This window comes from Athene noctua, chromosome 13 (assembly GCF_965140245.1).
Source record: "Athene noctua chromosome 13, bAthNoc1.hap1.1, whole genome shotgun sequence".
Taxonomy (NCBI): Eukaryota; Metazoa; Chordata; class Aves; order Strigiformes; family Strigidae; genus Athene; species Athene noctua.
In genome coordinates this window covers 6,522,394-6,535,434 of record NC_134049.1, presented here as the reverse complement: position 1 = coordinate 6,535,434, position 13,041 = coordinate 6,522,394, and the positions used below count along the sequence as shown (strand labels likewise).

The 13,041-nt window shown below is 46.5% G+C and overlaps 1 protein-coding gene across 1 annotated transcript; it reads left to right on the top strand.

Annotated features, from left to right (window-relative positions):
* The first annotated feature begins 9,519 nt into the window (after positions 1-9,519).
* TLNRD1 (talin rod domain containing 1) lies at positions 9,520-12,730 on the top strand. The gene has a single exon (XM_074917573.1). The coding sequence runs from the start codon at positions 10,862-10,864 to the stop codon at positions 11,927-11,929; it is 1,068 nt and encodes a 355-aa protein (XP_074773674.1). The 5' UTR covers positions 9,520-10,861; the 3' UTR covers positions 11,930-12,730.
* The last annotated feature ends 311 nt before the right edge of the window (positions 12,731-13,041 follow it).

Here is a 13,041-nt window from a genome sequence, read left to right as displayed (position 1 = left end):
CCCCACACAAAGGGCCGTTTGAGGCTCCCGCCGCTGCGGTCGGGGCCCGCGCTGGGCGCGCTCCCGCCAGATCCCGTCCCAGGCGACGGAATGAAAGGTGGACATTGTCGGGGTCCTTTTAAAAAAAAACCTCATGTGATGGGCCAGCTCCTGGAGCATAAACTATGCGATTGCTCTTTGTTGCGCTTTTTTTTTTTTTTTTTTTAAAGCAGGATGACAAGTATCTGCGTTCGCTAATTACGTGATAGGAACCGGGCCCATTGCACCGTGTTCTGAATCTAACTAGTGTCTCAGCAGTTACTAGGTTTTTAGAAGACTTTTAGAACTAAAGCTGTTTGCTACTAAAATACAACTCCAGAATGTCTGACCACCACACACAAAAACCCAACAAAAACCAAACAAACCAACAAAAAAACCCACAAAAAACCCCACCCAACCAAAAAACGGCTTTTTCTTCATACAGATTACGAACCAAACTACACATATGGATGTCTGCACAGGCTTATTTCACTCCCCAGTCTTTTTTTGTTTCTTCATGGAAGCCGTTTTAACTATAATTCTTTACAGAAGGGGTTGTTGGGCGTTGGAATGGGCTGCCCAGGGAGGTGGTGGAGTCCCCATCCCTGGAGGGGTTTAAGAGTCGGGTCGACACAGCGCTGAGGGATGTGGTGGAGTTTGGAACGGTCAGTTAATGGTTGGACTGGATGATCTTCAATGTCTTTTCCAACCTAGACGATTCTGTGATAAATAGCACCATCTTCTCTTTTGCCTTTTAGACTTGGACTCTAAAAAGTTTAAACTTGGGAATTCAAGGAGGCATCATGGTAACTGCTACTAGTAGACAGTAATTGTGGTCAGGCTGATGAGTAAACAGGGTGCTTCTCCATTCATGTGGAAGCACTGAAGGGAGAGCAGGTTCAGAGCAGAGGAACTAATTCTGTAAGAGTGAACACTTCAACGCCAGTTACTGTACATAGTCCTGTAATGAACCAGGAGCTCAGTGCCCTTATGGACACGGCCTGCAAACACAAAACAAAAGCAGTCAGTAGGCAGGGGCGTGGGTTAGGGAGGCTTTCCGAAGCCTGGCCTAACTCTTGAAATGATAAAACACTGAAGGGCTATTTAGCTTGTGAACACCGGGGAGACATGCCACATGAAGCAGCAGCTTGCCAAGCACAGGCATAGCATGAGAAAGAGCAGAGGAGGATGTGGGATCCAAGATTTCAGCACCCTGATAAACAACCAGCCTGGTCAGCAACCTCCATACTGAGGGTTATCGTTTTAGAACATTTCAGACACACTGCCAGTGTGCCTGAGAAACAGGAAGCAGTTAGACCATAGCTATTCATGGAGCTTGTTAAATGTACAGTAACTGAAACGGGGTTTTAGTCAAGTACCTTTCACAAAGCTGTCCAATAAGTCACTAATGAGCACATTTGCTCAGTGATTTCTCATTAAATATAATGAACATCAGGTATACTATATCAGATTGCCCTGATTAATGAGGTTTTACTAAAATATGTTTCTGGTAACTTTTGTTATTACTGGATCATGGGTACATTCACTGGAAAAAAATAAAGATTCAATTTTGGAATGCTGGACTTACAGCATAAAATATTTTCACTGAATTTCTACTGGGAAATATTTTCTTCAATTCTGTTTTCTCTTATTAGAACAAACCAAGCCAACTTTGACTTTCTTTAATATCTGGTGCTACATTCAGATGTGGATCTCAAAAGTAATCCAATTCCCATTGGTAAGTGAACAAGTCCAGTACATCCAGCACTGCACCAAACATTTCCTTGTCATTAGTATAAAAGCTTTAATTTGAAAGGGAGGTATTTTTCATGCTTGGCTCTGACCTTGCAACTCTCTCTGTTCAGACAGAATTCCGTGTCCAGGAAGAACCTGTGCAAAGTATGCTCTTTGTGGGGTCAGCTGCAGGACAAACACCTATTCAGCCTCTGTACTCTGCTGTTCTTTCCCATGCAAGAAACAAAAGCAATGCAGCTAGAAATACATACCACTGACAGGGGCAAATTAAATTGCATTTTCTTTTTATTGAAGCACACTACGTTTTGTTCAGAGTATCAATAGAATCATAGAAATACACTTTTTATAGCTTAAGCATTTTCATACTTCTTAACAGTTTTTATAGTCCTAGCAGCTAACCCTATTATGATAACAATACAGAACATATCCGGTAATAGAGGGCTACTTTCATTGTAGATTGCAAAAGTAAGGTGTTTAAGGCTTTATCTTGTAGCATCAGGTCCCATCTAGTCATGCCAGGGAATGTTCTCCAACATGCAAATTTTATTAGTAGTGCTTTCAATTATAAAGTTACACCTTATCAGAAAGGCAAATCTGCCTCCTCCTGTCGATGTAAACTTTTCATTATTGAGTAGGGTTGGGTCAAACTGTAATATGAGAGGATGCAGGATGTTCTAAATTCCTGTTAATGAAGTTTGGGATTCTTTCCCTTTTTTAAAAAAACAAAACAAAACAAAACCTGATTTTTTTGGAACTATATTTGTGCAAAATATAGTTCCCATGCCATTATTTCTTATGAATTAGGAGAAGAATGTGTATATATGTTTAACTGCCAAAAGCTCTCGCAAGTCTGCGGGTGGTGGGGTTTTGTGTGCAGTTTTCTATTTTAAAGTGGATTTTCATTCGTCACTTTTTACTCTTCTTTGCAAATACAGTACAGTAGTGTCTTAAAGCTTGTCCCTTCACATTCCTTGGAATGAAACCTTGGAAAGAACAAAGAACTTGACTTCATCAAGGAAAGGGCAGCGCCTTCTTGGAAGGACATACAGACAATTAAGAGATTAAACTAACAGGATCAGAAGATCAGCTGTAAGCATGCAGAAGGGAGAAAGAACATGCAAGACTACCTGCTATCAACACATGCCGTGTCTGGAACTTAATTAATTTTAAGAACTCTACTAATACCAGAGGATGTTTAATAGTGCCTCGGTTGAATGATTGGTTGCGAAAGGCAGCCTTTTCGTGATTACTTCAAATACCTAAAATGATGGAGGTCTGGTGTACAGGTGTGCTCTTTATACAGCCTGATAGGCATTAGAACTGCTTTTGCACCTACCAGCTTAGTAAAGGACCAGGGCAATACTGTGTTAAACAATACAGAAGACTTGCTGAGTAGCAGATCCCAGAAAACTTTAAGCAAGTTTTGAGATGACCCAGCATTCAGAGTATTCTTACCCTGTTTAAAAGCATTGTCATACATTTTACAGAATGTCAGGGTATTCTGAGCTACTTTCAGTAAAACATTCAAAATGAATGTTTTCATAGGTCAAATTATCTTAAGTACCCTAAATGTTCCCCCGCAGAGACAATCTAATGCATGAGTTCTCATGCAAAGCCAGTGCATGTGTTAACTCAGACCTCTGAGTGCCATCACATTCAGAGAAAAACTTGAAGAATCAGACCTGAACAGGTTATCTTTAAAAACAAGAATATTTCTAAATCTCAAGAAAGGAAAGAAAATATGCTTTTGAATACTGTTACTAGCAGCATAAAAAGCAAAATATGGTGTCATCTAGAGCATGAGCATTTGAATGATTCAGAATAATTTCAGTCCTCAAATTAATTTCATGCATAAAACAAGCACGCTCATTTGTCATCTATTGAAAATGCAAATTTTTGTTCCAGAGCTAGTCAGACTTTGAATTCCTGAGTCCAATTTGAAAAATTCTTTAATTCAAAATTCTCCCAAATTAGGCATTAATTATTGTGATTTGGACATGAAATTCTGATTCAGGTACTAACCTTGAAATTCACATTCTGAATTCAGTTTTGACCACAAAATAAATCTTGACCCTAACTTTATGTTATCCTGCGCATGTGCATTTTATAAAATAAAACTTATTGACTGAATAGAGATGTTTGACAAATGACATGTTAGCTTTGTATCATTACCTATCTGATCAGGTTTCAGGAAGGGGTATGACACCTGGCTATCTAGTCAGCTGCAATAAAGCTATACCCTGTGATCCTTAAATTCAGAAACACACAGAATGTTCCTGTTAAGCAAATCTTTCTGCAGGATTTGCTACAAATCTGTGCTGGTTAAAAGTATGTACTGGTTACACAATTTAAAGTTACCCTATTTAGAAAAGAATTACATTAAATCAATGTCAAAGAAGGTTTACTCAGTTCCCACAGGAATTCCATTTATAGTTTAATTTCCACAATCTAAGTGAAATTAATTGTGTAGCCCCAATTTAATTTTAGGTTTACAGGTCAGTTTTGGCACCTACATCTAATGTAAGTAATACATTACATGAACTTCTGATGAATTAAAGGTGCGAGACTAAAATCAGTAATGATCAGCAGCTCTCCTCACAGAACACCCAGGCACAATGAGAAAAGTGTAGGATCAGAGACTGCTATGAAAACAGCTATTAAATTTCTCTTATGAAATACATTAAGAAGGTGGGGGGGACGACGACATGACACCCAAACCCTTCTGCAGGGTATTACAGCTGCAGGACAGAACATACTTCCAAAAGTGCAGTTCAGGAAGGGTGGGCCCTTGCACATTTTGTTCAAAATACTGCGTTCTCCTTTGATCTCCAAAAAATCTTAGACCTAAGAGTCTGAAGGGAGGTTCTTGGATTCCTGTTTATGCTGGACCATTCTAATCAGTAGCATTCACCACTCTTCCATTAAGTACTTCTGAATTTCAAGCCAACTGACCTACAAACCTGGCCCTTCTTGCCTGCTCCAGGGAGGGAGAATGGACACAAGGAGCTCTGTTGCACCTAATGCTCTCTTAGGCACCAGCCTCGTAGAACAGGAGGTGTAGCATGGACATCTATACGTGTAGATGGTAGAAAGGAACATGAAGCAGAAAGCCGTTATTGGCTGTACTCATATAAAATACAGCACAGACATCCATTCCGTGCTAGAGGAATTTTGTAGTTACAGTTCCCTTTTCAAAAAACTGTGTCTCTTTTCCATGTCAATGTATTAAATATCCACGGCAACAGCAGGGGACAACCAATCGATTATATATGGTAAGTGGTGAAAACAACAGTACAGTAAATGGTGAATAATAGGACAACAAAATAAAAAACACTTTTGCTGTATTATCTTTCAGTTGGGTGACAGGAGCTGACCAGCCATAACTGAGATATTTACATAACTGGTAGCTATGCCATAATTTTTTTCTTACCTTTGATACCATGTTTTTGACTATGCCATGTTAAAAAAAAAACCAAACAAAACAACCAACAAACCAACATTGAAACAGCAAGGTTAAGCCTGTCTGTGAAAGCCCATCTATTATTCTAAAAGCTACTTATTAATACACAAAATCCTTTTCAACGAAGAAAAAGCAAAACTTGTGACTGTGTTTGAATTTTGCTGCCACAAGTGACCAGTTAACTGCTCCTCCACATCCCTAGCTCTGTTTTGTCTACACACAGACCAGTTCTCAGGTTGCCTCCCTAGTGTAACAACCATGATCACCTCTGCAGACCTGGGACAGGCCCAGGCCTCGCAGTTTTAGTCTCTTGTGAAGTAATGACTGTAAGTACTGACCACAAAACACTTAGTTAGCACTAAACCATTCAAGACAAAATAGATCTTAAAACCAATAAACCAGTCAACACACTTGCCTTTCCTTCTGTATGACTTACCATTCCACTGCTGCAGAGAGGAAGGCCCAGCTTCTTCCAGCCTCTTCTGCAAAGTCTGCCTCTGTTTGAATTATTTCTTCCATCAGTCCCTGCCAACTTTATCCTCCTCTGATTTTTATTCTCAGCCTGACAAACCAGCTGTGTCCCTCAGAACTGGAACTATTTTTCTTGTCATTACCACCTTGTGGGTTTGGTCACATATAGCTGAAGCAGGGGAAACACTGAATTGCCTTTTATTCCTTCATCAGCTAGCTCCCTATTATGGTAGATCAATACATCTATACAGGAAAGTAATATAAAGTAGCATAACCCATTGCATAGTAACGTCCTGTCACCAACCTGGGCACATACAGTGTTCATAAAATTATGACAACTTGGTACTCTTCAGCTATTGCACTGGCTACACTGGCAAAAATCAATTCCTCCTTCTCAAAAAAAAAAAAAATAAAAAAATCACTCAGCAATAAAAGGGCCAAGACCTGTCAGATGATTCAAGAAAGAAGACTTCAGCCTCCAGTTTCTGTTGTACTAAGCACAATGCAAATTAAAGATCAATGTGACGAAAGCAGAGCTCATACAAGTAAGCCAATCTTCTGTACACTACTAAGCCACATTAAAAAGCCTTTTAATCCCTTGTATCTGGCAATGCCTGCTGTTCTGAACCCGAGAGAGTGTTATTTCATTCAGACTTTGTCAATGAAATCTTTTTAAAGCCAAGCATGGCCACCTAATTTTCATGTCTTCTAAGTCTTTACACCAATTCACAGAGCTGCCCAAGTCCTGCAGGCCACCTTTGGACTCAGCAGCCCTGAAATAAATGGGTATGCACAGATTCTCCTTGAAAGAGATATGCAAAAGGCTTATGAGGAAATACCCACCCCAAACATCACTGAATAAAAAGTTTCCTCCTAAACCACACAGATACATCTACTGGACCTTTAAAGCATTAAAGCTGATCTCAATTCTACTCAAATTAGTGGACCCAAGAGAATCTGCCGTCAAGGCTGCCTTTCAGAATAAGACTGTGTGCCAAGTAACAAGCATGGTATACACAGACCATGAGTGATCTTGAACCTAGCCAGGCCGGGTGTCCTTCTGAAGCAACAACACGGTCTGTAGGAAGGTTCTAACAGGCAGCTGCTCCAAAAAATGCCTCTTCCGTGGTGAAAATGACCAATTGAAGTGGTGTTTTCCACATTATTTTTTCAAACAGTAAAAGTCAGGTCACTCTTCATATATGATATGAATTCATATATGATATGAATCATACATTTCATATGCATCATGCATTTCATATGCAGAACACCCAGGGCTACTACTGGAGGAAAATGACATGTGGCAAGATGGCCTTGGAGACTGTCCACAAGCAACACCTGCTACATGACAATAGTTACTGGTTTTGCCCCTTGGTAAGAGCTCAGATAATATTTATATTATAGCAGTTACTAAGAGCTTAGGTGGCCGCATCAGCTGCTAGGAATTACCATGGGTTAAGGCCTAGCTGTGTTTCTGGTGTGGGCAGCGGGGAGGAAGGCTGGTGGAGGAGCCACAGCAGGAACTGTCCAAATCAAGGATCCCTCCACTTTGTCCGTGTGGAATGGCGCAAATCAAACGGAGCATCGTGGCGGGCGGCAGCATCTAAGAATGGAAAAGATTATTAGGTCATTTAACAGCTCTTCTAGCCGGGGGTGAGACCTCCGTTTTCTAAAATGAAATCTTTCAAACTCTAATTAAATAGAGTCAATCTTCATTAAAAATAAAGTAGGTTAATATTTATGAGAGGCATTCCTCGTGCTACGTATCTCACTGCCTCATTTAAGGATGTATCTGGAAATACTTCAAAATACAATTGAGCTAGCTTCTTCTGTCCATTGGTTTTTATTTTTCTGAGTACTCTGAAATCACTCCTATTTATAGTTTTGCAGACGAGTTGCTGGCAGTGAGCCAAAATTGTTTAGGCCCCAAACATGACCTTCCTTTTAACTGCTATAATCTGACTCAAGTAAACAGAATTTCCTTCACACTGCTTCTGTGAGGAGGGAAGGGTGGAGAACTGCCACATTTTAGACACACCCAAAGATGAGTATCTGCCCCTTTCCTCAAGCCTGGCTCTATGGCAAGGGTTTCCCCCCGCCCCCCAAAAATGTGCATCCTGTTAACCCTCCACTTTCACATCTGTAGTATCCAGCTCATGTTCCGCTCTACAAGTCTGTACAGAAGGCCAAGGGTTCCTCTAGCTAATGGGTGAGAATATGCACAAATAAACTTGCCTGAAACTCTTTAGAAATGTATGGAGTCCATTAGATGGGCTCTGTTTGTGCCAGGACGTTGTTGGATCTGGCCTGTAAGTGAGCAGCCTGGTCCAATTTTCATTTATTTCAAGGTCACTTAATACCCCTGCAGTAGTATGAACGTAGCAGGATGTTAACGTAACTGTAAATTGGGACAAACATATTTCTGGATTTCTGCAGCCTGCTAAATGCATTGTAAGTGCCTAGAATTAAGAGGATAACTTAAACCAGGTAAGTCTGATTGAAAGGAGCAAACGAATGCTATGATTTAGCGGCAGCTTAAACCGCAGGAAAAGATGTAACATGTAAAATGTGGTTTCAACCCGGACTATTCAGGATTATGTCGATGGAGATACAGCATAACAGGAGAGAATCTGATTTGTGTGGGACAAATATTCTCATCACCATCATTTACCAAACTGCGCATTCCCTTTGGGAGCATCCCAGGCAGTATTAAACCATCTTCTTATAACTTGCTCTAGCCCAATCAGTAGTTTTATTATTGTCTAATGGCATTTGCTTGAATGCCTGAGATTTACTGAGTGCAACGTCTTGCTTTTGACAAGAACTGTCAAAGTTCCTGGTGTGCTGCAGAATGGGAACGGGTCAGAGCAGGAAGGGGTTTTAGCAGTTAGCGTCAGTCTGTTTACATTTCCCTTGCTAAATTCTAACGAATGGTAACCAGTCCTCAAAAACAATGACGGAAACGTGAGAGAAACATCGCGAATCCGTTTTCATTGGTTTAAAAAAAAATGGGTCAAGACGAGTGCTGAGGTAAATAAAGCTGCAGCAGTACCCCACGGGGTGTTTGCAGCCCCCGTTACGGCTGGCGAGAGGTCGGGCTTTTCATCGGGCTGGTGGCAGAGCCTGCCCGCGCCCCGCTGACGGACCGCCCCCGGTCACGGCCGTACCCCTGCCACGGCCCGGGGGTGCGGGGGGTTCGCCGAGGGCGCTCCGTGCCGCCGCCCCGGCGCTGCCCGCCCGCGGCCCTGCGCCCCGCCGGGTGCCTCGGGCGGCCCTTCTGACCGCAGCGTCCAACTTACCTGGCGGGCTGCCCGGGGCAGCGGGCCCGGCGGGCGCCCCCCGTGCCCCCCGGGCTGGGCTGGGGGGGCGGCTTCTCCGTTCCCCCCCCCCCTCCCTCGCCATCTCCTCCGCCTCCGGTATCCGACTGCACGGCGGCTCCCGCCCAATCGGCGGCCGCACCAGCCCACCCGGGCTGAGCTCATCCGGCGGCCCCGCTCCGGCTCCCCTTCGCCTTCCTCCCGCCGGCCTCGCCCGACCCCTCGTTTATTTATTCATTCGGCATCCTTAACCCCCTCACGCCGGCGGGGCAGCGCGCCCGAGGCGGGGAGGGGGGGCAGAACCGCGGCCGCCGGTGCCGCCGGTGCCGCCGTCCGGTGCGGGTCGTCGGGCGGTGCCGCCGCGGCCCGGCGGTGCTGCCCCCCCCCCGCCGGCCTGGGAGGAGCCGTGAGGCGGCGGGCGTGGAGCGGGGCGGCGGGGGGAGGGCAGGATTTAAACGAAGGGCGGTGACACCGCACAAAAGATTTCGATAGGCTTAAGTGAGGTTACAGCAAAGGCAACGGGGAGGGGGGAGCCTCCCTCAGAGCCATGCAGCGTCTGGCTGGCAGATCCGCCTCAGCCGCCTCTTCCCAATAGTTTGTCTGAAAGCCTGAGAAAGGGAATTTCAAAGAAGATTTCCTTCCACCACCACCTCCCCGTTCTTTTTTTTTTTCTTTTCTTTTTTTTTTTTTTTTTTTTTTTCCTCTGGGAGTTGGCGACTCAGACAGAAAACATGGCAGGAGGAGCGCAAGGCCGGGCGGGTCGCAGCATCCGCGGCTGCAGCCCGGAGCCACCACCCTTGTTTGCGGGAAGAGCCTAAGTTGGTGCGGCGGCGGCGGCCACAGCGGGAGCCGGGCGAGGAGGGGCCCCGGGCGGCGGGGCATGGACCGCGGCGGCGGGGAGCCAGCTCGCAGCGGCCGCGTGAATGATCGAGGCAGGAAGGAGTGAGGCAGCGGCAGAAGGAAGGGGAACGGAGCCCGCCCGCCCGCCCCCGGCACCCGGATCCGGTGGATCTTTTTTTTTTTTTTTTAATTATCTTTTTCATTCCCACCCGCCTCCCTCTTGCCCCCCTCCCCTCGCCGCCCCTCCCGCGGCGTGGCCGGGCTCCCCGCCGTGCCCCCCTCTCCCCGTCCCCCCTCCCCGGGCCGGCGGCGGGGCTGGGGCGGCCACACCCTCCGCGGCGCTTCCTGCGAGCCGGCGGCGCGGGGCCGCGGCGGGCGCGCCGGGGGCGGCACATGGTGCGCAGCCGCCGCCCCTCCGGCCCTTGGCGAGCGGCGCCCGGGCGGCGCGGGCCGAGCGGAGGAGCCGGGGGCGACGGTAGCGAGCGGGCGGGCCGCGCCCCGGCCCCCAGGGCGTGCGGCGGCGGGGCGGCTGTGAGGGGCTCCGGCTCGTGAGGGGAACTTCGCGCAGGGATCCCGCGGCCGGAGGAGGGGGTGGAAGGGGGGGAAGCCAACGTGCGAAGAGGAGAGAGGAGAGGGAGAAAAAGGAGGAGGAAAAAAAGAAAAAGGAAAAAAAAAAAAAAAAAAAAAAGGAAATCGCTTTTTCGCTACACGATGCCGGGACGGGGCCCGCGGGCTCCCGGCGAGCGCCGACCCGCCGCGGCAGCGCCGTAGGAGCGGGGGGCTGGCGCCGGAGCGGGGCGGGCGCCCCGGCGGAGCTCGCTCCCCGCAGCAGCGGCGGCCCCGGCGCCCAGAGCCTTTTCTTGCCTCCCGGCGATTAATGGAATGATGTTGCGGAAAAGGCAGAGCGATCCTGCCGGGCTCAGTCGGGACTGCTCGGGCGGCGGCGGCAGAGGCGGTGGCAGTGGGGTAGCGAGCGGCATGCGAGTGCCCCCCCGGCGCTATGGCTAGCGGTGGCTCTGGCAAGTCCAGCAGCGAGGTACCTGGCGGCGGCATCCCCAGCAGCAGTTCCCTGCAGAGGAAGAAGCTCATCTCTATCTGCGACCACTGCAAGATCAAGATGCAACTGGTGGCCGATCTGCTTCTGCTGTCGAGCGAGACCAGGCCGGTGAACACCGAGAGCCTGTCCGTCTTCGGTGAGTCCTTCGAGAAGTGCAGGGACACGATCATTGCCAGGACCAAAGGACTCTCCATCTTGACCCACGACGTCCAGAGCCAGCTCAACATGGGACGCTTCGGGGAGGTGGGGGAGAGCCTGATGGAGATGGGGGAGCTGGTGGTCTCCCTGACCGAATGCTCTGCCCACGCTGCCTACCTGGCTGCAGTGGAGACTCCGGGGGCCCAGCCTGCTATGCCTGGCTTGGTGGATCGCTACAAGGTGACCCGATGTAGGCATGAGGTGGAGCACGGCTGCGGGGTCTTGAAGACCACCCCTTTGGCAGATATGAGCCCTCAGCTCCTGCTGGAGGTTTCTCAAAACATGTCCAAGAACTTGAAATTCCTGACAGACGCCTGCGTGCTGGCCAGTGAGAAATCCAAGGATAAATTTGCTAAGGAGCAGTTCAAACTCAGTGTCAAATGTATGAGCACCAGCGCCTCTGCCCTCTTGGCGTGTGTCAAGGAGGTCAAGACTTCACCCAGCGAGCTGACCAGGAACCGATGCGTCTTGTTCAGCGGACCTTTGGTGCAGTCTGTCTATGCTCTGGTGGGCTTTGCCACTGAGCCCCAGTTTTTGGGTAAAGCTGCCACCATTAATCCAGAGGGCAAAGCTGTGCAAACTGCCATCCTAGGAGGAGCCATGAGTGTGGTATCTGCTTGTGTGCTCCTGACCCAATGCCTCAGGGATATAGCCCAACACCCCGAAAGTAGCACCAAAATGAGCGATTACAGGGAAAGGTTGAGGAACTCAGCTTGCGCCGTCTCGGATGGTTGCAACCTGTTATCTCAGGCACTAAGAGAAAGATCTTCACCCAGGACTTTACCGCCAGTGAACTCCAATTCTGTGAATTAACCCCCGCATCTTCTGTTTAGATCCCAGTCATTGCTAAAGGAAAATAATATCCCACCTCCTCACCCCGTTTTTGTATACCAAAGAATTTGCTTGGATGAGCCCAATCCTTTGATTTCATGTGGTGAAGAAGCAGAACGTATTCAAACTATATGTACTAATAAAGGTAGCCAGTTTTGGCTTCCTTTTTATTTTACTTTAAAGTCAAGCAAGTATCCGCAGATAAATTTTCCTTTATTCAACAAGGTCTTCACACAAATGGTAATAACAACTGTTTAAAAGGTTTTTTTATATTTGGGGAGGTGGGGGTATCTTAAAAAAAAAAAAAAAAGGGAGGAAAAAAAAAAAGCTTTAATCGCGCTGGGTGCGGTTTTAAAAGTTTGTCTTGTCATGTCTTCCGAAATTTCCCTTCTAAATTTTACTGTTCGGTTGTGCAGGAAAAAGGTTACCTCAGTTCTCACTCATTTAAAAAAATGAAAAAAACCCAACAACACATAGATGATGGATGTAGCTACTATTTTGTTTGTTTTTGTTTTGTATGATTTTTTTTTTTTTTTTTTGCATCAAGTGTTAGGTTAGAAGTGCATTTGGTGTGTAGGAGTGGAAGGACTGGAGGTTGTGATTATGTTTTCCATGTGTTGATTTCCAAACTGGGGGAAATGCTACTGTGAGTGTTTAAACAAACAAACAAGAAAAAAAATTACACTATAACAAAAGTGATTTTTAATTTTTTTCCAATGTCAGTTTTTATCTTGCATGTACTGGAGTATTTATTTCATCTATTAAAATGTTATGTTTCTCAGATGTCTTTCTGTGAATCTCTTAATACTTGAATAATTGACCAACTAGGCCTGTTTGCATTGTATGTCATTTCCCCCAGGGAATGGGTGGTACAAATGTAACTGTAGTTCTAGACAGCAGCGTAGAGGCTTCAGTTCAGTTCTTTTATTTTCATAAATGCTGTCCCTCCCCCAGTACTACCCCTCCTCCTCAGGATGCCTCTGACAGAGATACTCTGTAGTTGTATTTCTGGGAAGCTGGACAGTGCTGTATGCACTGGGATTGCTCCGCTGCGGAGTGCTGGCGCTTGCTGCAGCGGGGCATAGGCTGGCTTT

Excerpts from the sequence above, each read along its gene's own strand:
- TLNRD1 (XM_074917573.1), top strand. The coding sequence starts at position 10,862 with ATGGCTAGCGGTGGCTCTGGCAAGTCCAGCAGCGAGGTACCTGGCGGC.